Source organism: Alexandromys fortis, unplaced genomic scaffold (genome assembly GCF_014885135.2).
Source record: "Alexandromys fortis isolate MF-2015 unplaced genomic scaffold, M_Fortis_MF-2015_v1.1 scaffold_5, whole genome shotgun sequence".
Taxonomy (NCBI): domain Eukaryota; kingdom Metazoa; phylum Chordata; class Mammalia; order Rodentia; family Cricetidae; genus Alexandromys; species Alexandromys fortis.
The window spans coordinates 18,201,458-18,225,239 of NW_026067924.1; the positions used below are offsets into that span (position 1 = coordinate 18,201,458).

General features: G+C 41.7%; 1 protein-coding gene across 3 annotated transcripts in view; it reads right to left on the reverse strand.

The window, feature by feature from the left end:
* The window catches only part of Elmo1 (engulfment and cell motility 1), a 513,908-nt gene that overhangs the window by 338,078 nt on the left and 152,048 nt on the right, over window positions 1-23,782 (reverse strand). For all 3 annotated transcript variants that reach the window (XM_050142466.1, XM_050142465.1, XM_050142467.1), the window contains exons 6-7: window positions 17,602-17,771; window positions 7,171-7,206 (exon numbers count right to left, since the gene is read on the reverse strand). In XM_050142466.1, the coding sequence (XP_049998423.1) occupies window positions 7,171-7,206; window positions 17,602-17,771 (206 nt within the window). The remainder of the gene's footprint in view (window positions 1-7,170; window positions 7,207-17,601; window positions 17,772-23,782) is intronic.

Here is a 23,782-nt window from a genome sequence, read left to right on the forward strand (position 1 = left end):
AGAGAGAGAGAGAGAGAGAGAGAGAGAGAGAGAGAGAGAGAGAGAGAGAGAGAGAGAGAGAGAATATTATAGTTTTTTATTGCCTGGGTAGTTTTCCATTCAATCAAACTGAAAATAGGAATTAACTATGTTCCCTCCACATATGAAAGGCTGCTGGGGGATAACATCCTTGACATAGGACTGGTGTCCGTCAAGATGCATTAGTCTTTTATGCAATGCTTGTGCAGACACTTGCACACAAATAAAGAAAATGATAAAGCAGAAGGTAGGACTGGGTATGGAAAGTTTGTAGAAGGAATGCAGACTAGATGTCTGAGAGAGGAAGGAGATAGAGTCCTATCAAACTCTAGAACAGGTTAGTAATAAGCTTCAGAATAAACTGCAGCTATTGGAAGACTCCCACCATGTGCAGAAAAATAGGTCCTAGTACTTTCCCCACGCTCAATGACTAGAGGCTGCTGGGAGATAACAGCCTTGACCTAAAGCTGGCGTAGATCTAGAGTGTGCTTTAGCTGAAAGCTGTCCAGTGCTGAACTCCTCATGACTGAGCGGCAAGTGATTCTTCAAAGGAGATCAAAGCCGTGTGTTTCCATGGCAGGTACACACACTGATTTCTATTTCATAAGGTCTTTGTGCATTTTATCTAAAACTTAAAATTTGCAAGCAGAGAAACATTCCCAGTGTGCCTTCATCTTGCTGTTAAAATCGGCACTCTGCAATGATATACTCTCTGCTCTTGCTACTGCTCACCTCTGTGACGACCAGTAAGACGAACACCACCAGTATCACCCCCCAAATACACAGTGTTCATTTCTGTCGGCCCACTCCTGTTCCTACCCATGTTCCCTCCTCTACCCTGCCTTCCCATCCTTTCCCCCCAAGCCCTCCTATCTCATGTTATCCCTGATTTTCTTAATATTTTTTTCAGCATAAGCATTTAAAAGTGCACACTTCCTGCTAAGCACTGTCTTCACCTATACACACAAAGTTTGGCACCATCACTTAAAATTATTTTGCACTTTTTATAAGGTCATTGTTCTCAACTCTTAGATAAATAAGCATGTTTTCTAATTTCTAATTTTAACCATCTGAATTTTTAGCTATTTATTAATGGTCTCTGATAAATGTCCTTGGGATAAAAAATATAATCTGCAAAATTCCAACTATTTCAAAATTTTTGAGATTCATTCTCATCTGCAGTTGATCCATCATGATCAACATTTCACATATACTTGGATTTGTATTCTTCTGTTGATTAGGATTACACTCCATAAACAACATTCAGTAATGTTAATTACAGCATCTTTATGTTACTGGTTTTACCTAGTTTTCCTATCCATTAGAAGACAATCATCATAAAAGCCTCAATTAGGTTAGGTTTATGTACTTCTCTCAGTTTTTGCTTCATGAATCTTACAGAACATGTTAGATTCATACATATTTAATTTTTGTTTTTCTGATGATTTATTTTTATTATTAGTTATAACTTTTTTCACTGACAACATATCACCTTTCTTTCTTATTTTGCCTGATATTAATAAAATTGTTCAATGTATCAGCATGTGTATGATAAGTATTTTCCATTTTAACTTTCGAATTTGTATGTTCCCCTTTATATTTTATAAACACTCTATATCTGGGGTCATCTTTTTTATTTGTCCTGACAAACCTAGCCTTGTACATACAGTGTACAGTCCACTTACATTACTGCATTCTTAAGATTAAAATATATTTGTAATTGGCTTCTATCTGCCCTACCTATGATTTGTGCTGTTTCTCTTTTCTCAGCTTGCTTTTAAGTTAAACAAATATTGTTTAGTAGCTCAATTTAAATTTTTTCCATTGGGTTTTCAGCTACAAAACTTTTGTGATTTTATAGATTGTTAAGTGAACTATTAACACACTAAGGTCCATGTCCAGGGGAGATTATACAAAAGGAAGCTTGCTGGAGTTTCCTTTTCTATGTCCCCATTTGTTGTGCTCCTACTCCTAATGTCATATATTTTAAATCCCACAATAAAACAGTGTTTTAACTTCAATTTATATAGTTACATGTTTTCAAACAAGAATGTAAATTTCACTTTATCTTCATACAGTTACGCACTTAACAGTTTCCAGTGGTCTTCATACTTTCCCACAGAGCCAAATTTCTATCTTCTCCCAAGTCTCTTCAGTTTGAAGAACTTGCTTTTCATCTCACACAATGACTGTATGCTCACAAGAAGCTCTATTTTTAGTTAGTTCTTTGGCAATTTCATATAATGCATTTGGGTTAGTATCTCCCCTCTAGAAACTAAAAGATCATTCCATCCACCTCCATTTCCAGAGAAGATTATATCAATCGCAAAATTCTGGTGATAGCAGAATTTTTTTTCAAAAAAATTTTTTTCTTAATATGCTGCCCTCTGGTCTTCATTATTTCTAGTAAGAACCCCTTTGCTCTTATTTTTATTACTGCAATGTAGTAAGTTCCAAGGCTGACCTAAAGGTTTAAATTTTAACTTGGATTTCAGAAGTTATTATGTTCCCAGGTGTAATTTCCTTTGTATTCATCTTTTATGGGTTTCATGAGTTTATTAACTCTATAAATTTATATATCTCCATTAATTTTAATTTTTTTCTGTAATTATCTACAAATATTTTTATGTCCCATACTTCTTTCTCCTCTTGAGAATCCTTTCAGGCTCTAATTAAGTATACTTTAAGTCATTTTTGTGACTTTATAGGTCAAGTATTTACTATGCAGTTTTCTATTTTTCAGCCTGAATAATTATATATACTGCAAAGCTAGGTCACATTTTCTGCGGCCTTCAGATCTCATACAGCAAATTTTTTATTTTATGATGGATGTGGGTCTTGTATTTATCTGTTGCTTTCATTGGTTAATTAATAAAGAAAACTGCTTGGCCCTGATAGGACAGAAAATTAGGTAGGCGGAGCAGACAGAACAGAATGCTGGAAGAAAGAAGCCGAGTCAGTGAGTCGCCATGATTCTCCCACTCCAGACAGACGCAGGTTAAGATCTTTCCTGGTAAGCCAGCTCATGGTGCTACCCAGATTATTAGAAATGGGTTAGATCAATATGTAAGAGCTAGCCAATAAGAGGCTGGAACTAATGAGCCAGGCAGTGTTTAAAAGAATACAGTTTCCATATAATTCTTTCGGGGCATAAGCTAGCTAGGTGGTCGTGAGCCGGGGCGGCAGGAACGCAGCCTGCCGCTCCACTTATTTCAATAATTTTAACTATTTCATTTTTTAGGGTTTTTTTTTAAACCACTTTAAAACTTTTTTGAGATTTGTAAAAAAAAATTTATTGTACGTATATAATTATTCACCTGCATGGATGTCTATGTAGTAGTTGTATGCAGTGATCATGAAAGCCAGAAGAAGGCATCAGATCCCCAGCAACTGGAGTTACAGACTGTTGTGAGTTGCCATGTAAGTGCTGGGAATTGAGCCCAGATGCTCTAGAAAAGCAGCCAGTGCTCTTAACCATTGAGTCATCTCTCCAGCCCTTACTATTTCAGCTTTATAAATGGTATCAGCTTGCATTTCATGCTTTCTATTTCTCTGTTAAGACTTCACAACAGTTCATTTATTATTCTGTATTTTATTTTTCAAAGCATATTTTAACTTCTGTTAGAGTACAAAAGTAATGAGTTTCATTATGACATTTTCCAATGTCTTTCACTTGACTTTTGTTCAAATTTATACCACCATTGCCTTCCTTTATCCCCTATTCCTTGCCTCTCTCACACAACCACACACACACACACACACCACCACCACCAACTACTACTACCACTACTATTATTACTATTAGAAAAAAAGTTCTAGAATTTTCACCTGCCAATATCAATACCTGGTCTTATTGGGTTCAGTTTTCTACCAAGGATTCTTTTCTCCCTCTCTTAAATATGGCTCACCCTTAATGTTTTTCTTCTATATAGTAATTAATGATAGGCTAGATACTGAATAAGATGGTCGGTCTTCATAACTTGGACTTTTGTTCTAGTAGGTTAGCTCAAATACATTCAGCAGTGACAGACAGCTCACAACTCTGAACAATCCTTTGTTTTCAGTCAGGACTCAAGCTTTTTTAAACCAGGCTCTCTGGAAGTCTACACACATGCATTTACACTGCCGTCATGTGTGATAGATTCCTAAATAAGTCATATAAAGATGAAATATCTCAAAACCTGAGCTTTCCCCCACCCCGTGGAGTCTCCTTAATATTCTAGCAGCCTGTTGTCCCCAAACTAGTAACTGGTTAATCCCATTTGTTTCCTCAAGGACTGATTCCTTCTATGTTTTTCCTTTAGTATCATCAAACAGGAGTTTCTATAACACTTAATACAGATATTTTTCCATCATCTGTGCTAGCCTGATTACACTACTCTGTCGTAGCAGAATCTGGGTCGTTGTTAGAGACTTTTGCCCATAAAGACAAAGGAACACCCATTACATTGTTCAGTGGTTCAACAATACAAAAGTTAAAATTAGCTGGCAATTTTTAAAGAAAATGTATTGGCTAAGAATCCCAATTCCACTAACTTAGCAAATTTAGGAGGCTGAAGGTAAGTTTTTATCCTCACTCTACCATCTATCTGATTTTAACCTCTGCACCACAGAAATGGCCCTCATTATTCTGACCTTGTGTGGTATATTTAAGTGTAGGTTAAAAGTAATGAGTTCAAAAACTAAGATTGCATGTTCAAGATATATCACAAAAGACGGGTTTTATTGCTTTACCTAAATACTCCTACTATGTTAAAATGTGTGAAACTAAAACTTAGAAACTTTATGCAGAAACACATTATCCCATTCCACCATATAATAATTTAATACACAAAAAGTTTCCAAACTAATAGTCTTCCTTTGTGGGAGCAGTGAGAGAGATTACTGCCCTGAACTCATACTACAGAATTAGGTAAACAATATTCTGTCTGGAGAAGTGGTTCTCAACCTGTGGGTCCAGACCAATGGGGAAAAAACATATTTCCAGTAGTCTTCAGAACTGAGACAACACTCAATAGCAAAATTACAATTGCAAAGTGACAATAAAAATAATCATATGGTTGGGGTCACTGCAACATGAGGAACTGTATTAAAGGGTCACAGCGTTAGGAAGACTGAGAACTACTGGTCTGGAGGCTTGAACGTTGAAGTTAAGCCAGGTGGTGGTGGCCACACCTATAATTCAGCACTCAGGAACGCTGTGGCATGCAGATCTCTAAGTTTGAGTCCAGCCGGGTCTATAGAGCAAGTTCTAGAACATCCAAAGCTACACAGAGAAACTGTCTTATGGGGAGGGGGTGTACATTTTGAGACTGTTTTCAGCTTTCTGAGTCAAACTGAAAATATCTTTTTGGTATCTTAGTACCACAGAAATGTATTCAATCTGCTTTAGCGAGTTTGTTAGACATGTATGGACATACTCTGCTTAGTAGATTTTTTTAAAAAAAAACTAACTTATAATGGAAAATTTGAAAAAAAAATTATTTTTATTTATATTTATTAATGGTACACACTGTATATATCTGTGTGAGTATCTACCATGTGTGTGTCGCTGCTGGTAGGATTCAGAAGAGGGTGTTAGATCCCCTAGATCTGGAGTTACAAGCAATTGTGAGTTTGCCCAAGAAGAAGTGCTGGGAACCAAACTTGTGTCTCCGGAAGTGTACAGTATGTGTTTGCAGTCTTAACTGCTGAGCCATCTTGCCAGTTCCCAATAGAGAAGTGTTAACTGGAGAGACAGTGGAATAAATGTGATCTTCAAGAAGTGTAGAATAGTGGGGATAAAAGACTAAGCAGGGATGGCAGTGTTGAAATAAGGGAGGAGAGATTACGAGTTGGTTAACCACAGCCAAGGATCTATAAAAAGGCCTTATGGAAACATGTCCTAAATGGGACATGCTAGGGCTGGAGAGCTTGCTCAACAGTTAAGAGTACTTTCTGTTCTTCTGGAGGACCCAAATTCAGTCCCCAACATCCATATTTGGTGGCTTACAACAACCTGTAAACCCAACTCTGGGGCATTCAACTCCCTCTCTGGCTTCCACAGCAGACATACACACACACACACACACACACACACACACACACACACCATATAGTCATATGTACACACACATATACATACGATTAAAGAGAATTTTAAATGGAACATCCTTATTAAACACACGTGCACACATGTGCTCACACAGACACAAACAATGTTCAGGGAATGTTGCAGAATAGGACACTAGAGAGAATATAAGGACCAGAAAATGGGAAGGAGTGTTGTGAATGCTCTCCTAGAGACACGCTATGGCTACCAAACTCATGAACACACAGCAGCTGTGGTTATCAGAAGAAGACCCACATAAGATCAAGCCGTAGATGGGAGAGGCACTGTTCAGTCCCTGCCCCTTATTGAGGAACTACGGGCAGTTGGTAGAGACTAGGGAGAGAAACACATTCTTTTTTTTATGGGCGTGATCACTGGTACCATGGTCCATTGTGACCCTCTATGTATATACAGGGAAGCAATGATTAAACTTAGTGGTTATCAAAACAAACACACAAGCAAACATGAAACAAGTTGGGAATAACAAACCAGGAATGTTTGAGGGGATCAGGGATGCAAATGATTGTATTTCTTTGTACGCATGTATGAAATTCTCAGTAAGAAAGAAAATTATTTTTTAAAAAGTAGCTTCTAACATCTCTAGACATAAACGTAATGCCGGCAACTTAATACATAGGAAATGGATGAGCAACCATTTTTTCAGACTCTAATAATTTTCATTCTATATCCTTTATATAATCCTTTATATAGAGAGATCTTTTGTTTTTTAAGCCATTGAAGAAAGTCAGACTCTAGCTCTGAATGTCACATAGGCCACAAAAGAAAACATTTTATTTAAAGTAATACATAAAATTATGCCTATCATTGCTCCAGGAAGACAGCAATTCAGCTTTGATCATTTGGTGGTAACAATCATAAAATACCCTTTCTGCCACAAGTAAATAGCAAAAGGAAAAAGCTAAGTTGTTTATAAGAACATCAAACAAAAAAGGGGAAACACTCAAAATATCGAGATGCATAATTATAAAATAAGAGGCCACAACTTAATTATGCAGAGTAAATAAAGTATAAAATCACATCAATAGAGGACGTATTCTTACCAAGGCTTCATAATCTTCTGCAACTTCTGGTATCGGCTGCAAAATGAAAAAAAATAAATATATGTATGAGAAACATGCTTCAAAGTAATGATTTCTCCAAAAGAAACCTATCTTAAAAGAAAATTCAGGATTAGGTACAGGACAGTAGAAACACTTGTCCATTTCAAAGCATGAGCCAGAATAATCATTCAATAGTAACAATAATAGCACTCAGGAGACCAGGATGGGCCCGTATTCAATGGCGGAAGACTACCCAAGGAGTGAGAATGGGTAATTTTGCAATGGGCCAAGTTGTGGCAAAAGGACTAGACCAGAAAGAACCGATTTTCTTTCTTCCGGCAAATCCCCACTGCTCGTTAATCTCTTCCCCCTCTCTTAAGAGCAAGTGCATCCTCCCGGGAATAACAGTGATCGGTTAAGATGTCAGGACTGAACTCTGAGATGAGGCTTGAGACAGACAACCCTAACCAAATAAAGGACATGTGGGCTTCTGAATGTGTGTGCATTTTAAAAATATTTTGCACTTACTGATTTTAAGCCAAGTCTCCTTTATGAAACCCAGGCTGTCTTTGTACTTGCAAGCATCCTATCCTCCTGCCTCAGCCCAGTCTGAAGTGCTAGGACTACTAAACCAAGAAAAGAAAAATTGAGAGGTAAGGGACAACACCTCCCAGGCTCAAGAAGACAGAGATAGACTAATTTTCTCAAAGCACCTTCGATTCCTCTAGTCAGCCAGATCAATCCAGCTTTAAATTTGCCTTCAATGTGCTATTTTGTGGATTAGTGTCTGCCCCTCTTTACAGCTGGTCCCACCTATAAGAAACAGACTGTAATGTTACATTTTTAGTACAAGGTATGCTTGGCGTTCATCAATTACAAAGATAGGCAGGAGGTGCTAAGTCCCTCTCTCCTCCAGCTGCAGCTGCTGCCTGCTTCTCTCGTGACTCTGAGACTTGGAACGTCCCAGGTGGTCTGCGTGTGACTGAGCCCACCACTAGAAAAAGGAGAGGGTCTCGAGCCACAGAATATTATTAGATAAGGCTTTGTATCCTAAACTTCAGAGATGGGTATTTGGGAAGGGGAAATATCTTCACCTATGGGAGAAGACAGGAATTTCTCATGATTGGGTAACTTCAAAAACCACTATCTTAAGCCTGGCGGTGGAGCACACATTTAATCCCAGCACTTGGGAGGCAGAGGCAGGTGAATCTCAGTGAGTTTGAGGCCAATCTGGTCTACAAAGTGAGTTCTGGGACAGTCAGGACTGTTACACAGAAAAGTTTTGTCTCTAAAACAAAACAAAACTACGGTCTTGTGCCAGATCAGCACACCAGTCACTTTTGGTTTCTCTGTTTTCAGAGAGCCGGTGCCAGTTTTCAGAGCAGTATGTTAGAATGTTGTTTTTTCACTAGTCTCTTGAGATTGCCATCTCTTATTTCCCACACATTACCCCTCCACACATCTGACTTTTAGGCTACTTCTAGGAGACTCCCTGACATCTAATTTTCATTCCTCATGACTGTCAAAAGGCACCAACATGATGCAGGCCATTGCATCTGTAAGCTTATTGCTTTTCCAATCCTTTGAAGACCACAGCTTCTCTGTATAAGGACAAAGAGACAGAAGTTCAGGTGCACAGCTAAGTACTTAAGTGGTTGCAGAATGATTTCACTCTTCAGGAGAAATTGTGGTCTAAATGGAGTATTGAGGCAAGAAAGAAAAACGAGAAAAGTTGGGGTACATGAGAAGGGAATAGACCCTCTTTTTAGGAATCTGGTTGAAGTCTCTTGCCAATAAAGAAGAAAGAATCCCACCAAATTAACAACTGCTTAAGCCTTCTCCCTTCCTAGACACAAGCTGCAGTTTCCTACAAATCTCACTAGAAACCCATTTCAGGAAGGTGGCATGTGCTAAAGTTACTGCAAACCACAGTGGCTCCTGGTGTTGTTTTACAGACCATAATTCCATGCTGGGCATCCCCAAAGCTTGCCCACATATCTCACTGATAAAAGAGAGGAGAGAAAAAAAATGGCTTCTTAGTAACATCTGAGAGCCACCAAAATAGTATGTATGGCTAAGGCTAAGATAATTAATCAGGACTCTTCCTTGAGGAACCCGTACCTATACAGGCGTATGTCTTCCTCTGTGACTCTCCCCAGAGGAGCCCATACCTACACTGGCGTATGTCTTACTCTCTATGTCTCCCTTGAGTAACCCATCCCACACTTGAGTGAGTCTTACCCTCTATGACAGTCTCTTAGAAAAGCACATCACATACTCTTGGGCATGTCCTATTTTATCTGACAAACTCTTTCTCTCAATTGCTATGCTGAGGCCTGCATAAAGATGTACTTAACAAAGTCTCCAACTCCCTTTATTGCACCAGCAAGTCCAAGACCTGAATGTCTGGTCCATTACTGATAATGTCAAAGTCACATATCTGGGTTTGGCTACTGTCAATGCATCGAAAGATAAAGGGAATTATAGGCTGCTGAGGGGGGACAGTATGGAGCTGTGTCTGTTCCCACACTGCTGAAAATTCCTTCAGAAACTCAATAGCCACATGAAAACTAAATTCTAGTAGTTAGTAAAATGAGCAAGTGAAAAGAATATGTTTTTACACTTTTCATTTTCCCTTCGTTTATTTAAAACAATACTTATTATTTTACTTACACCATCAAAAAGCCATAGGTAGAATCAAAGAAGTAAGGGAAGACTGGCCTGAGCATATATCTACTAAGAACCTTTGTAAGAACTCAGTAGAACTACAGAGAATAGAGTTTCTTTAGAAAATGTCTCACGCTAAGATTTTTTTTTTTTAAGGAGATAAAGGGAACATCATGGTGAGCCAGAAAAGAAAGAAATGTTCTGAAAGTGATGGAACAGTCGGAAGGACACAGACTGCGTAGCCATGGGCCAAGCCTGGGACAAGAGGAACAGTCAATCAGTAATACTAGTGACAGAGGACAGCCTACTAAACAAATAGGAATAAAGGATCTGCTTGGTTATAAAGAGTGATGTGCCCATAAAGTTTAAGGACAAAACCTCTGGGGTGGTCACAGAAACGTGATTTATGACATTTATGACCCTCCACTGGGTCACAGCGCTCAGCATAGTATCCGTGAGCTCAGACCTAGACTAGCTGTACAAAAATGACACAGAGCTAACCTAGCAGCCCATTAGAAATCAACGGATGAAACAAATAAACACTAGCACATAGAGCTGCTGGTACAGAGGAAGGAAATATAAGATACAGAGACAATAGCATGACGAAGGGCTCATGCACCATCACTGAGACAAGCCTTTGAGGGAGCCACTGAGATGACAGAATCATTTGCATGATTTCACGGCATTTTCCTGCAAATTATGTATGAATCAATTGCAAATTTTGGAAAAGAAAATGTCACAATAAAGATGCCTGGTCCTAACCAAGTGACCAAATGTAACGTGGTCAGTAAGACAAAGAGACTTCACGTGTCAACAACAGGGTAAGATTTTAAAAGACCCAACAGGCCTTTGTGATAAGGGCAGAGACTGTGAGTCTGACCTTGAAAAAACAGTAAATAAAGCTGGAAGAAAACACGTGGGTTTCCATGGGCAACTGAGGAAATGTGTGCAGCAAGCCCTTCTTCTGCACCATCTGGCCCTAGCACGCCTTCTGCACTCTCTGGCCCTAGCCCGCTGACTTGAAGGCATTTTAAAACTCCACAAACTCTGAATAACTAATGGTACTATTCCCCTGTCTCGTGGTGATTTAATTGGCTTCCTCCCTGCTTGTGGAAAACCAGTTCTGTATCCATTTGCAATTCATCTCAACATTCTTTTGCTCTTTATAAATCTATGCTCTTTTGACTTTTCTTTGAAATATTACAGCCTGTCTGGCTCCCTCATATTCTACAGGTAAATTCTATTTTTTTTTTTTTTGTAAATTCTTTTAAGGCATGGTCATGTCTATATCTGTAAGAAACTTATAATGTCACCTCTCCCTGAAAAGTATCTTTAACAAACTACTATTGAACAAGCCTTATTGGTGAACACTCTAAGAAGTTTCTGGAAAGAAGCCACACCTTCCACTGAAACTGCTGCAAGACTAGTTTACTAATTAGTCCCGTTATTAGCCATGCTCTTCCCACCTCTGTATCTGTAACATAGTTGTGACTATTAGGTGAAACCTTTTCAAATGGTTTAACTTAGAAGACCACTAGTCCGTGCCAGCCCCAGAGCTAGGAGTGGCACCGGATAAGCCCATGACATGCTTCCCAGCTTTGCTGTAACCTGCCTCTCTGGTGATGCCACCAATGTATTTAAAAAGTGTTTTGATTTATTATTTTCTACTCTGTTACATCATGAAACTGCTTCCACATCAGAACAGGGAACTTAAGGTGTCATAAATCTGTGTTCCTGGGCAATGGTCACTAATATTTAGCCCCAGGATAAACTGTCTCTTGTTCATTTCGAGGTAAGAGCTGTGTTTTTGTGTCAATACTGATAACCTACCTTATTGAAATATATCAATCATGCAAGAAAGAAATGACTGTGAAACTCTTCCAGATCTCGGAAGACTGTCGGAGACAGGACAATTGGGTAGAGAATGCTACCTGAAGTCAGATCCTTCATTTTAGAAGATACAACTAGTTAGCATGGTGGCACACCTGAAGTTTCAGCAGCCGACGAGCTGAGTTAAGAGGATTGCTAAGTGTGAGGCCAAACTGGGCTATATATCCAGCAACACGCACACAGACGTACACACACACACACAAACACACTGTAGACTGATGGAGAGACAAATAGGAAGGTAGGTAGAAATAGAAAGATGGATGGATAGATGATAGACAATAAACAGATGTTCGATAGATAGATAGATAGATAGATAGATAGATAGATAGATAGATAGATAGATAGATGATAGATAGATAGATAGATAGATAGATAGATAGATAGATAGATAGATAGATAGATCTCAGCCAAGTCAGACAGCACTTACTAATTCCCAGTTTAGAGAGAACTCCTGGGATGCCTCAATGTTCCCAGGAACAACAGAAAGTGTATGGAATGCCAGCCCAGCAGTAACCAGGAATTGGAAACTGATACGTGTCCAAAGTAATAATGAAGTATCAGGACAGTCCAGCAAACTACTAAATTGTTCCTTACTGGGAAATGGTTTAAAATCCCTATATTCTTTGATCCAGTAGACTTATTCTAATGAAGTAATTTAGAGAGAGTATGTAATGTTCAGGCACGTGTGTCTGCTTGAGTCATGTGTAGCACTTGTGTACAGGTTCCCAGAGGCCAGAGGGCATCAGAATCCATCCCTGGAACTAGAGCTACAAGCAGTTGTGAGCTATCTGATGTGGTGGGTACTGGGAACTGAACCTGGGTCCTCCGCAAGATCAAGCTCTTATCCTCGGAACCATCTCTTTGCCCCCTACAGAGAGGACACAATTTAAATAGTCACAATTAGGGGCACAGGAAAAGCCATAAAAAATGTTCACAAAACACCCTGAAAATAATGGAAATCCCTTACAGTGTAGGCACAACTAACCACTGTGGATATCCTTTGAATTAATGTATCATCTGCATATCAACTGAACAAACTAGTTTGTAAAAATGAAAGCATATGTGAACAATTACAATAAGGAAAAGAGTAACATCTAGTGACATGGCTACAAAAGGAATATTGTGAAGGAAATTACTGTATCCTACTTTTATGAACCTTATGCATATGTGTAGTTAAAATAGCATGGTTATACACGAAGATAATAAATGTGGTTGTTTGTGGATGGGCAGAATACAAAGTATTTGTCCTCCTTTGGCAGATTTGCACATATTTAACATTAAATATGATTTCATAAGGAAGAAGATTTAATTTCAGTAAAGACTGGGTTTTTCGGAAGCAGAGGAATTGCTTTCCTCAGTCTTGGCTCTGCTGTCCAGGGCGGTGTTCTGGCTTACTCATAGGCCGATGGTGTCATACTGCTTTCAATCAGCCAAGTAGGAAGGGAACTCTAAGTGGTCTGCCCTCCATTCTTGGAAAAACTCTGTTGTCTGCCCCCAGTGACAACTAGCTGCTGAACAGGGAAGGGATGATGCCTGAACAGCAGTGTGTGTGTGTGCGCGCACGCAAGCGCGCGCGCGCGTGTGTGTGTGTGTGTGTGTGTGTGTATGCACGCACACTGTGTGCGTTGGATTTGCCGTGAATGGCAAATATTTTTCTTCTCTGGAATCAAGTCAGAGATATTTCCAGACTCTAAGGAGCTGCCTTTTGTTTTCCCTTCGTTCTTTAGCATCCTTCCCCTCGCGTGAGTTGGGCAACATACTTCTTCACAAAGCTATTTGTTTCCATACCTGGTTCAGTGAGAACCCAGGAATGGAAATTCAAAACTCCACAAGGACGGAAATGTTAATTTCGGGCTTTAAGTGCTGCTTTCTGCCAAAGCGACACTGTGCTGCTATTTTTGAGTGATTTCAACCCAAGGTGTCTCCTGGTACCATATGGGGATGGACCTTAAAGAAGCCTTGGGTAATAGCAAGCAGCTGGAATGGTCTGAACTGAACGTCACCATTACTAAGAGAAGGAGAAACTGTTCAGCATTCCCACCTTCCCAGCAGGCCGTCTGCCCAGGAGTCATGACTGCAGGGCTTTCAGCTGCAGGAGCTTCTACTCCCAAGTTTCCTAGTACTTAATCAAAGTCTTCTCTGCCTTTAACTGAGAATCCACTTTACCTATAAGAGAAATAGCTTTTCTTTCCTTTTTAATTTGAGCAAAAGACCAGAAAAGTGTCTGGGGATCAAATAAGTTACCTCTTCCTGAGATACAGGACTAGCAAAAGGGAGAAAAGAGACCTCGGAGTTTCATGCCTACTTCCTCAGTCTTTGAAACCACCAGGGCTTTGAATTTATGCAAAACAGTAAGAGAAAGCAGAAGGACCCTCAAGAGATGGTATCCTTTCCCAGAAAAGTGGCATGGTGGGAATGTGGAAGAAAAATGCCAAAGAGAATTCACCCAAGATCTGGTATCCTGCTGCTTAAACTATCTGAAACTCGACAGAATGTGTCAAGTTGCAATGGCTGATTACAATCGATTATCATGTTAATGAGTGCGGCATTCTTTTGAAAATAAATATAAGTACTGAAATGGATTGCTCACATATGAAATGGATTGTTCACAGGGAACATCTGGTGTTGACAGTCTCTCGCAGTGTACATGAGCAGTGTAATATGATTAAGGCCCGCCTTGGACAACCTGGAGTTAAGCATAGGGATTATTCTGAATAACTCTAGGTTATGGTGAGCCATGGAGAAAGGCAATGAGATAGATGAGCAGCATCTTGACAAGGTAAGCACGTCCAAGCCATTTGCACATTCTTTTCTTATAGAACAAAAGTGGTAGTGATTCTTTGATGAGTGTTTCAAGTTGCGCTATGTCTATCCCAAAATTCATACGTTGAAGCTGCAAACCCCAAAACTTCCGGATGGAACTGTACCTGGAGACAGGACCTTTAGTTTGGAATGAGGCCATTGGAATTAGGAAGCCTCATGATCCAATCTGATGACTGTCACTTCAAGAGGAATAAATCTGAATACACAGATATACTAGGACGTTCAGGCTTGTGGGAAAGGCACATGAGAACACCGGAAGAAGGCAGCCATCTGGATGGTAAGGCTAAACCTCAGAAGAAACCAACCCTGGTGATGCCTTCCAGCCTTCAGAGGGGATTCTTTTGTTTAAGGTATCAGTCTCTGGAACTGGGCTATGGCACCCTTAGCAGACTGCTGCCATGGGAAACTAAAAAGGGGAGGGTCTTGAGATGCAGGCTTTCTTGGCAAAACACAGTGGCTTGCACAACCTTATACTCATGCTGTAAACGCGGATCCCTGACTTGGGGACCTTTCCTATTACATTTGCAATTATTATGGCCACCATGGTAAATCCAGATGTATGCACACTATCTGATTCAAACTGTAAAGACTCAAAAGCGAATGTGTCCGGATACCTAGGCTTATGGGAAAGAACCACTAATGTCAGTGGCATTACCACTGGAACTAGAACACACCCCTTGATGTATAAGTGGCTGGCCCTGGAAAATATCAGTGAAGGTAGTAACTTTAACATGCTAGCAAATGTCCCTGAAGCAGAAGCCCCAAAGGTTCACTGTCCCATGAGGACCAGAGGTCATCTGGAGAAGACATGCTCATCCCAGTCGAAAGGGATTCTCCTCCGCTCACTGGAAACCGACATGAAGAGACGGGCAAACCTGTGGTGGTCAATGTCAACGTGATGAGCTCTATCATCCCCTTGGGGATGCTCTCTGGCCATACTCTGAGGGGTTGTTTCGATGAGATTATGATTTAGGAAGAACTACCCACTGTGGGTGGTGCCATTCTCAGGGTTGGGATCCTGGGTTATACATAAGGGAGAAAGTGAGCTGTGCACTAGCACCCTCCGTTCTCAGCTTCCTGACGAGGGAGGCAATGTGACCAGCTCGCTCAGGTCCCTGCCATCTTAGCTGCTTCACCATGAAGGATTTCACCTTGGAACCGAGGCAAAATGAGCCTTTCCTCCCTTCAACTGCCTTTAGAAAATATTTCTACACTGATTTTTAATTATGTGCATATGTGTGTTCTGTGGGGGAAGGGGCATGTGCACTGTAGCAGAGCCCAGAAGAAGGTACCAGATCCCCTGGACCTGGACTTATATTTGATTGTGGGAAGCCTCATACGGACCCTCTGGACGAGCAGTATATGCTGTTGACCGCTGAGCAATCTACCCCAGCCCTTAAAAGCTGCTTTTGTCAGGGTATTTTCTGACAGCAACAGAAAAGTAACTATGACAACACTCCACCCTCCATTTCCTCTGAAGCGTCTGTCACGGGAGGCACTTTCTTTTCCTTGTCAAATCCCTTGCTGCCAACTCATTCTCAACTTCTTCCTGGCTGTTTCAAGCTCCACCATGTCTTGAGGAGAGTTTTAGTCACGACACAAAACAAAACAGCCGCCAAAGGGGACTGCCTACAGTGGCCCTTGTCCAGACAACCAACACTTGCGGATGTCCCTAGATTGATTTGATTTCCTTATTCGGGCCTACAAATTATTTCTTCTTGTCTGTAAGACAAGATTCCCAACTTTAAACTTGAAAAAAAAATGTTATGAGATGGAAATCTCAGCACTATGGTAAAACGCCCTGTCTTTGAATGAAAAACAAAGACTCTTTCACCAATGCTAACTGCAAAGGTTAAATAATGCCAAGGGTAGGAGGAAGGAGAGAGCACGGAAAAGAAGGAGGGGGGAAGCAGACAGGTTTCTGGTGTGTACAATCATCCCTTTGTTCGTTGTATGGCAGAGAATGGAAGGGAGAATTAAAAGACCAGACTTGAGCCCCAGTCCTCAGTATTCTTCCTCCTCTTAATCTTCGTAGCTCTTCTTATCAGTACACTAACTTGTAGTTAACTAAGTCAGTATTGCCATGTGCTGTCAGTGCCACCAGCCGCTGAGCCCATGGGCGGTCGTTCTGACCCCCTCCCTTCCTGGTGAACAGGCTGCTCTCCCACATGAGGAAAGTGAACCAGCCATGATCCTTAGTCTCTCCAGTCACACCAGAGACAAAAGTCTTCACCAGAAGGTCAGCTCACTACCAGAAAAGCAAACCCATTCTGCTGCCGTGATGAACTCAAGCTTCCGCAGACCTCACTTACTTACTTCCTCATCCATGTAAAAAAAGCCTTTTATGATCTAGCCGGCCCAGCCTCTAGCCCTCTGACCCCCATAGGAACCAAAAGCCTTGAATTCTGATTATATGATAATCTCCATCAATTTTGGGAGGCCATGACTCATATTTAAAGTTTTTTTGCCACTTATCACCATTCTGCATACTACAGTAGGTACCCAATAAATATTATTATATAAAATTTAAGCTACATTCGTTTTAAACATGAAAGTGTCCCTTTAAGAAAGTATTTTAAGAGCGCTCTAAATGCTTCAAAACATACTATCATATTCTGATTTATATTCCAGTCAGAGGAAGGAAGTTCTCTTGGATAAGCAAAGGGTTTGACGGATTAACAGTCGAGATAATTATAGTTTTAATGTTGACTATGCCTTCTGAGGTAACAACCTAAGGTTCTTCCTCTGGACCCTGAAAACTGAGGTGTTCAGGGACTCTGAGCATGTTACACCATGCAGCTGGCATGTGGAGGACGCCGCTTTAGGAGTCACAAAACCCACGATCCGCTGCTGTCTTCAAGCCACTTTTCACAGAGCCTGGCCAAGGTCTGGTCTTTACATCTGGAAACTTCCAGAATAGAGAAGATAGCAGACACCACAGCTCTAGAGTAGACCGGGGGTAACATGATAGACACTGCCGGAATAAAGAAGGCAGTGGACCCCACAGCTTTCGAGTGGACGGAGGGAGGCATCAGGGTTGAGCACACTTACTCTGTGCCGCTTTCCACCATCTGAGTGAGGAGTGAGATGCCATCCAGGTTGATGAACTCCTGAGCAAAGGTCACATCCCGGGAGAGGCTGGCCAAATCCTTCAGGGCTTCCAGCTTGGCATCCATACTTGATGACTGTATTCGCTCATGGAGCTGCTGGGCATTTTGAGCCTTGGGAAGAAGAGAAGGGAACAGAAAAAAGATAAGTACATGCTATCAATTTGCCCTCCTTTAAAAAATGAATACAGTAACACAAAACTCAATGAGTCCCTGGGAAATAAATATGCATAGGCCAGAAGCATCGGCTCGAAGCACAGGAGAACAGGGGACCCCAGCAGCAGGTTTCCATTGGAAGACCCCCCTCCCTCCAGTGATCCGTTCTTCCTTCCAACTGGGAAATAACAGGGCCCGATTCACAGAAGAATGGAGAGCAAGGGCAAGTGCACATGAATATTAAAACTCCCAAACTGAGAGGGTGTGACAGATAGACAAGAGAAGAGAGGATGTTTACTTTTTCAATAAAATTATTATCTAGAAGTGACAAAAAAAAAGCTATTTGGTTAGTTAAGCAATTACACAAATTTATACATCATGATTACCCATTCAGTCAAAACTCTGAGTAATAACTGCCTGCTTTCAAAAGCTTCATTAGACACACAAATGAGTCTTTGCAATTTTCAACCGCATGTGTTTCTCACGCACTGGCTACTTGCTGTATGAATTTAAAACAAAATAACTCTATGTACAATTAGCATCTCTTCCTAGGACAAATGTTCTCCTTGCTGAGGCTTCTGGATTTGGGTGTTGCACGTGGAGCAGAGAGGAGCGTAAGTGCATAGCAGGGCTGAACTTCAGATAGCCATTTGCCCTCTGTCTTTCTCTTCCCATCAAGGTAGGCGGGGCAGGCAGTGGGACAAATTACACCTCTCTCCATCCTCTAGTTGCTTAACTTCAAGCCATAGTCACTGAAGCATCTGCCATCCTCAGGCTTCTCTGGAACCGTTGTTTCCTTTGATATTTTGTGACATTGCAAAGATACAGCAAGGTGGGGCGCTATGGTTTGGAAGTGGTTTGTCCCCCAGTGGTTCATGGGTTGCGAGCTTGATCCCCAGTGTGGACAAGTGGTGGGACGTAAGAGGCAGGGCCTAGCGAAAGGGTTGTTTTGGGGTTTTGGTGCCTGGCTGAAGATGCTCTGTTTGCTTATTTCATACATGCCTCACCTCTCCCCCTTACAGGCTCTTCTTATTATGGCTTCTACCATGAGGGCCGGAACAGAGTTAACAGGGCCAAATTCTAAAACCTCTGGAACTATAAACAAACTCCTTACTTTTATAAATTACCCAGCCTCAAGTATTTCATTATAATAACAGAAAGAGCCTAATTCATGGTATTCGATATTAACAACCAATTAACTCTGCTGAACAGAAATTAGTCACAAAACAAGTGAAGAACAACGCCCTGTGATCTCTAATAGGGCTGGGTTATAAAATAGAGGGTGAGCGCAGCCCCTGTGGAGAGCAGCCCCTGTGCAGAGAGGGAGAACAATAAGGAACCCCGGGGAGTTGTTCTGGAACCCAGACAGACGAGAACATATTACATCATATAGTCAGGGTGTCCTGGGGTTTCCCATTTCACCACAGTCAGCAGCAGAAATCAGAAGAGAAGGAAAGGGGACAAGGATGAAGGATGAGAACTTGTTCTTAGGCAAATGACAGGCCACAAGTCACTAAAAGCTTATTTTCTGAATGTGGACCAGTCGCTCTTTTAACATCATTTAAAGATACAAATATTTATGGATATATAGAATTATGACAGGTATTCCAAATTTGGATGTTTTCAAGAATATTTCAAATTGATATAACACTGACATAGTATAATTAATCAAAGTGAACCACTCTGAATTCCTGGGAAACTACTTTTATCCACAGAAAATAATTTTCTCTACAGATCACAGCTCGGAAACCATCTCATTGCCATTGGCAGCACTGATGAAAATTGCAGTGTCTGATGCCATTGACATGATTAACAACTAATTAGACCTACCATGCGTTATCACCTATTATTATAATACCTTCATGAAGTAATTCATTTAATCTGAACTGAGTCCAAGCATAGAGATACTTTTTTCTCTTCATCTGACAAAGGAAACAGAAGTGGCAAGAAAGCTAAGTGACAGACATGCCCCAGTTCACACGGCTCATCAATATTGCTGAGAAAAAAAAAACAGAGTAGCTGGACTCTCCAGATCAGCTATGAACAGAAGGCTCCCAGAACACATAGGACCCGAACAGCTTCAAAAGCCACAGATCCTGCATTCACGCAATTTCCGGATCTGAAAGCCTAGATTGGGGTCTCCAGAAACATCTGTTGAACACACTCAGGTTGCCATGTTGCCTCTTCAAAACCCCAGGCTGAAATGACTGTTCCACATCAACCAGACCCAGTATCCTGCAGCCACAGTGGGACCGTGCAAAACTGGTTTTCCTGACCCAGCCACCCGCTTGTCCTTTCCAGCTGTACCACTGGGACGTCTTTAAGCTCTACTGCACCAAGAAGAAATATTGCTGATTCCACCCCTTCAAGACTTGTGTAAACAATGTATTATGTCACTCCTCCCATTCACTAATATGCCTTTGATGGGGACTCACTTTGAGGTTAATTAAGCAATTAGTTAATTTAAAATAAAGGAAGAGGAACAACTACCAAAACTTGGGCAGAGAAGCCAAGACTCAAGAGTCCCAACCACGAAGGGACTGTCTTCCAGACAGAAAGAGCCTGGAAGAGGATGGGTTTCAGTCCCAGACTGTCCCAAGGGCAGAGCGGACACTCCTCGGGATAGGGTCACATGTTCACATCACATAGACTCCACAACCCTATACACTCCCCTAGGACAGTCCCTTCTGTCCTCATTGAGCAGAAGGCCTACAAGCTGTGTGTGCAGGTTCTGGGTGGTGACTTTTCCTTGAGGCAAGTCATGCTACTTCCTTGGAATTTCCTTAAGGAACGACTGCTGTAGCTCTGCCCCTTGTTTGCTTTGGGGAAGTCTTCATCTCCGTTTCAAGACTTACTTAAAGCACTGGAGAGGTCTCAAAGGAGACGGTGGGGCTGAGGCTACCCAATGTGGCCTCGTGCAAAGCCCTTCCTCAGCTCTGTCACTGACCCTTCCAGGGAGACAGTGAACTTTCCTTCCTCTCTTTTGACCTCATTTTCCCCATCCAGGAACTGTGATGGGATTCCGTGAAAGGTTCACTGCAGCCTAAAGTGGCACCTTCTCAGTTTGATAGGAACTCCCATCATGAGTGGACCAGGAAAAGAGCTCTGGACATGTGAGCCACAGATGTGCCCTCCAATCAAAACACTAGTGGAACCGAGGGGCTCTGCTAATGCAGCAGCTATGCAGTTGGGACCTGGCGCAGGTCAAATAGGTACTCATTTCCCTAAATCTCTAAACCATCTGGATACAAAGCTTTCATTCTGCAGAATAAAGGTGAAGAAAACTCTTCGATGATCAAACTGGCTTTTAAAAATAATATCCAATTTCTGTTCTGAATTATCAGTTACGACAGAAAAACACATTGCATTCAATTTTGCTTAAACTCGTCTCAGATAAACCTTTTCTAATTATCAATTAAGACAAGTTAGTCCTCATAATGCTGAGCTGCCACCTAATCGATACTTCTGGAAAGTTCATTCTGCATCTTGCACATTTGAGAGGCAGCGGCAAACAAGGCTTACCCAGCTTGGGGGTGAGAGAAGTACACTGTACATCAGTAGGAATAAAAATTAATGTGTTGCTAAGTTTTATGGGAAACATTAAGTGGATAGCTATGATAGAAAGCAACCGGTGAGTATATTAGATGGGGTGCTCTAAGGCCAAGCTGCCTAAGGCAGTGGCATCCGTGCAGAAGTGAGACAGAGCCTCCACACACTGGGTTGGGAGATTAGCGTAGGCAGAGTACCAAAGCCCTACAGAGAAGCAAGCCTAGAGTATCTGGAGAGACATGCCAAGACCCATGGAGGAGTAAGACAGACATGGAAGGAGGGAGGGACAAAGCCCTTGGTTTCAGGACTATGGGGAGCTGCAGGCTTCTGGGTGGTGATGTGTTCCCTCACATCTGGACATCTGGTGCAGATGTCTGCTGCACTGAATGGGAGACCTCAAAGTAGCATTGACATTCACACACCAGATGCCACTGGTCAACACGTGACACGATGAAATATGTGAAATTAAAAACCAGATTCCAAGAGCGTGTGAGATAGAATAGGTTCATCTTTTGATAAGACTATTAAAGGCAATAGCCAGCCTGCAGCTATGTTAGTGTGTGCCCACTAGCACACCAACTCCAGGAGAAGAAATATGTTACATTTTCTGACTAACATATTCCTAGAATCTGGGACAGTACCTGGCACTCACAAGGAGTTTGAAAAAAAATTTATACATATTCATGTATTTATATATGCATGTGTGTATATAAATAGCCAAATGTGACAAATCAAAATGTGACATGTTTAATGATGCTAATTTTTTTGTTATAAGCTTGGTTTTATTTTTCCATAATTCTGTGCCACTTTTATATGTGAGAGGAAAGAACTGTGATTATTAAAAGTGTGATGGCCTTGGCTCTGACTTTCCAGACTCAGCATCAAATGAAGACTTTGTCAGCTGTATGCGGGAACATATCAGATAGCAAATTTTATTTCCTTGGACTGTTCCAAGGACAGAAAACAAGGTTCACTTCATGCCACTCAAACAGGTCAGATAGATGGGAAGGTTCTGGGCTTCACTCAGGAGCAGGGGTCCATGAGGAGTCACCTGGAAACAGGGAAAGGACCCAGACGTATGAACACACAGAACTTGTCGTCTCTGTTCTTGAAGTCAAAATCAGGCCCCTCAAACTTCCAGCACAATCCTGGGTTCATGATGTCAACTAAAAAGTTGATTAAAAACTCAAGTTCATTAATGTTTGAGAAACTCCCAAATGTACATTTAATGTTGCCCACGCGTTCAACTACACTGTCCTCAGATGTCCGCTGTATGTTGCATATATGTATTAAACTGTTTCCTTCCTGTCTTTTTTTTCTCTCCTTAAACCTCCCCTAGTTTCAGCACGTCTGTCCCTGCCCTGTCCTTGCCTCTGTTCCTACCCTCGATTCTGCCTCACCTGGCATTGAGGAAACCAAAGCAAGCAGCTAGGTGAACCTTAGTCTCCCTACTAAGAGCAGCCAGCAGCTCTCCATTATTCTGCTTCTGCAACCTCAGGCTGAGAAGCAAGCACCCTCCTTCCTGCCAGAGATCAACCTGTCTTTACCTCCAGAGTTCGCTCCATGAACCCAATCTAAAAGTTTCTCCCTCCACCTTCGAGATCATGGGTTCCCAACACACACACACAGACACATACCATACACACCACATGCACACACATGCATACACACATGAGCATAGCCATACACACACATGCAAACACACAAGCACATGTACACAACACACATATGCATACACACAAACACACACGCTCATACATACACACTCATATACACACATGCACGTGCATGCACACACATACACACCCAATTCGTCTGTTGCATGGGCTCCCCATTCTCTGAACCTGCAGAGGAAGGGAACAACTCTGAAGCTGCTGCCTCTTCTTCTCACCTCTCCTTTCTCTGGGCAGGATCCACCCTTCCTTCCATATTGGAGAGCACCCCCTTCCCACCAGCAGGCTGTGCAGGCGGTCCAGCAACCATGTTCCTCTCCTCATCTTCCCTGTCACCTTCAGTCATCAAGCCCCTGAGAGTGTCCCCAGGGTTCTGCCCTGAGCCCTCTAGAACTTCTCGACAGAGGGAAGAAGGTGCTGTCTCCTATTCCACAGCTCTACAAACTGTATACACACAGAAGGGACTGTACAGCTCTGTGTCCAGACTACGCAGCAGGACATGTACCTCACCGCCTAGTGCATACGGTACAGAGTTGACTTCTCACAGGCTCTGTCTCCCGACCCACAACCGTCTACTCAGAAACAGTACATCACACGGTGTGCCAAAACACAGGCCTCCTTCAGCAAAGAGCACCACTTCATGAAGCCGTGGGGCTTGGCCTTTCACAAGGTTCTCCCTCCCAGAGGCACCCCACACGTTATGATACCTAAGCCATGAGCACCTCTACGTAAACTACGCCAGGAACA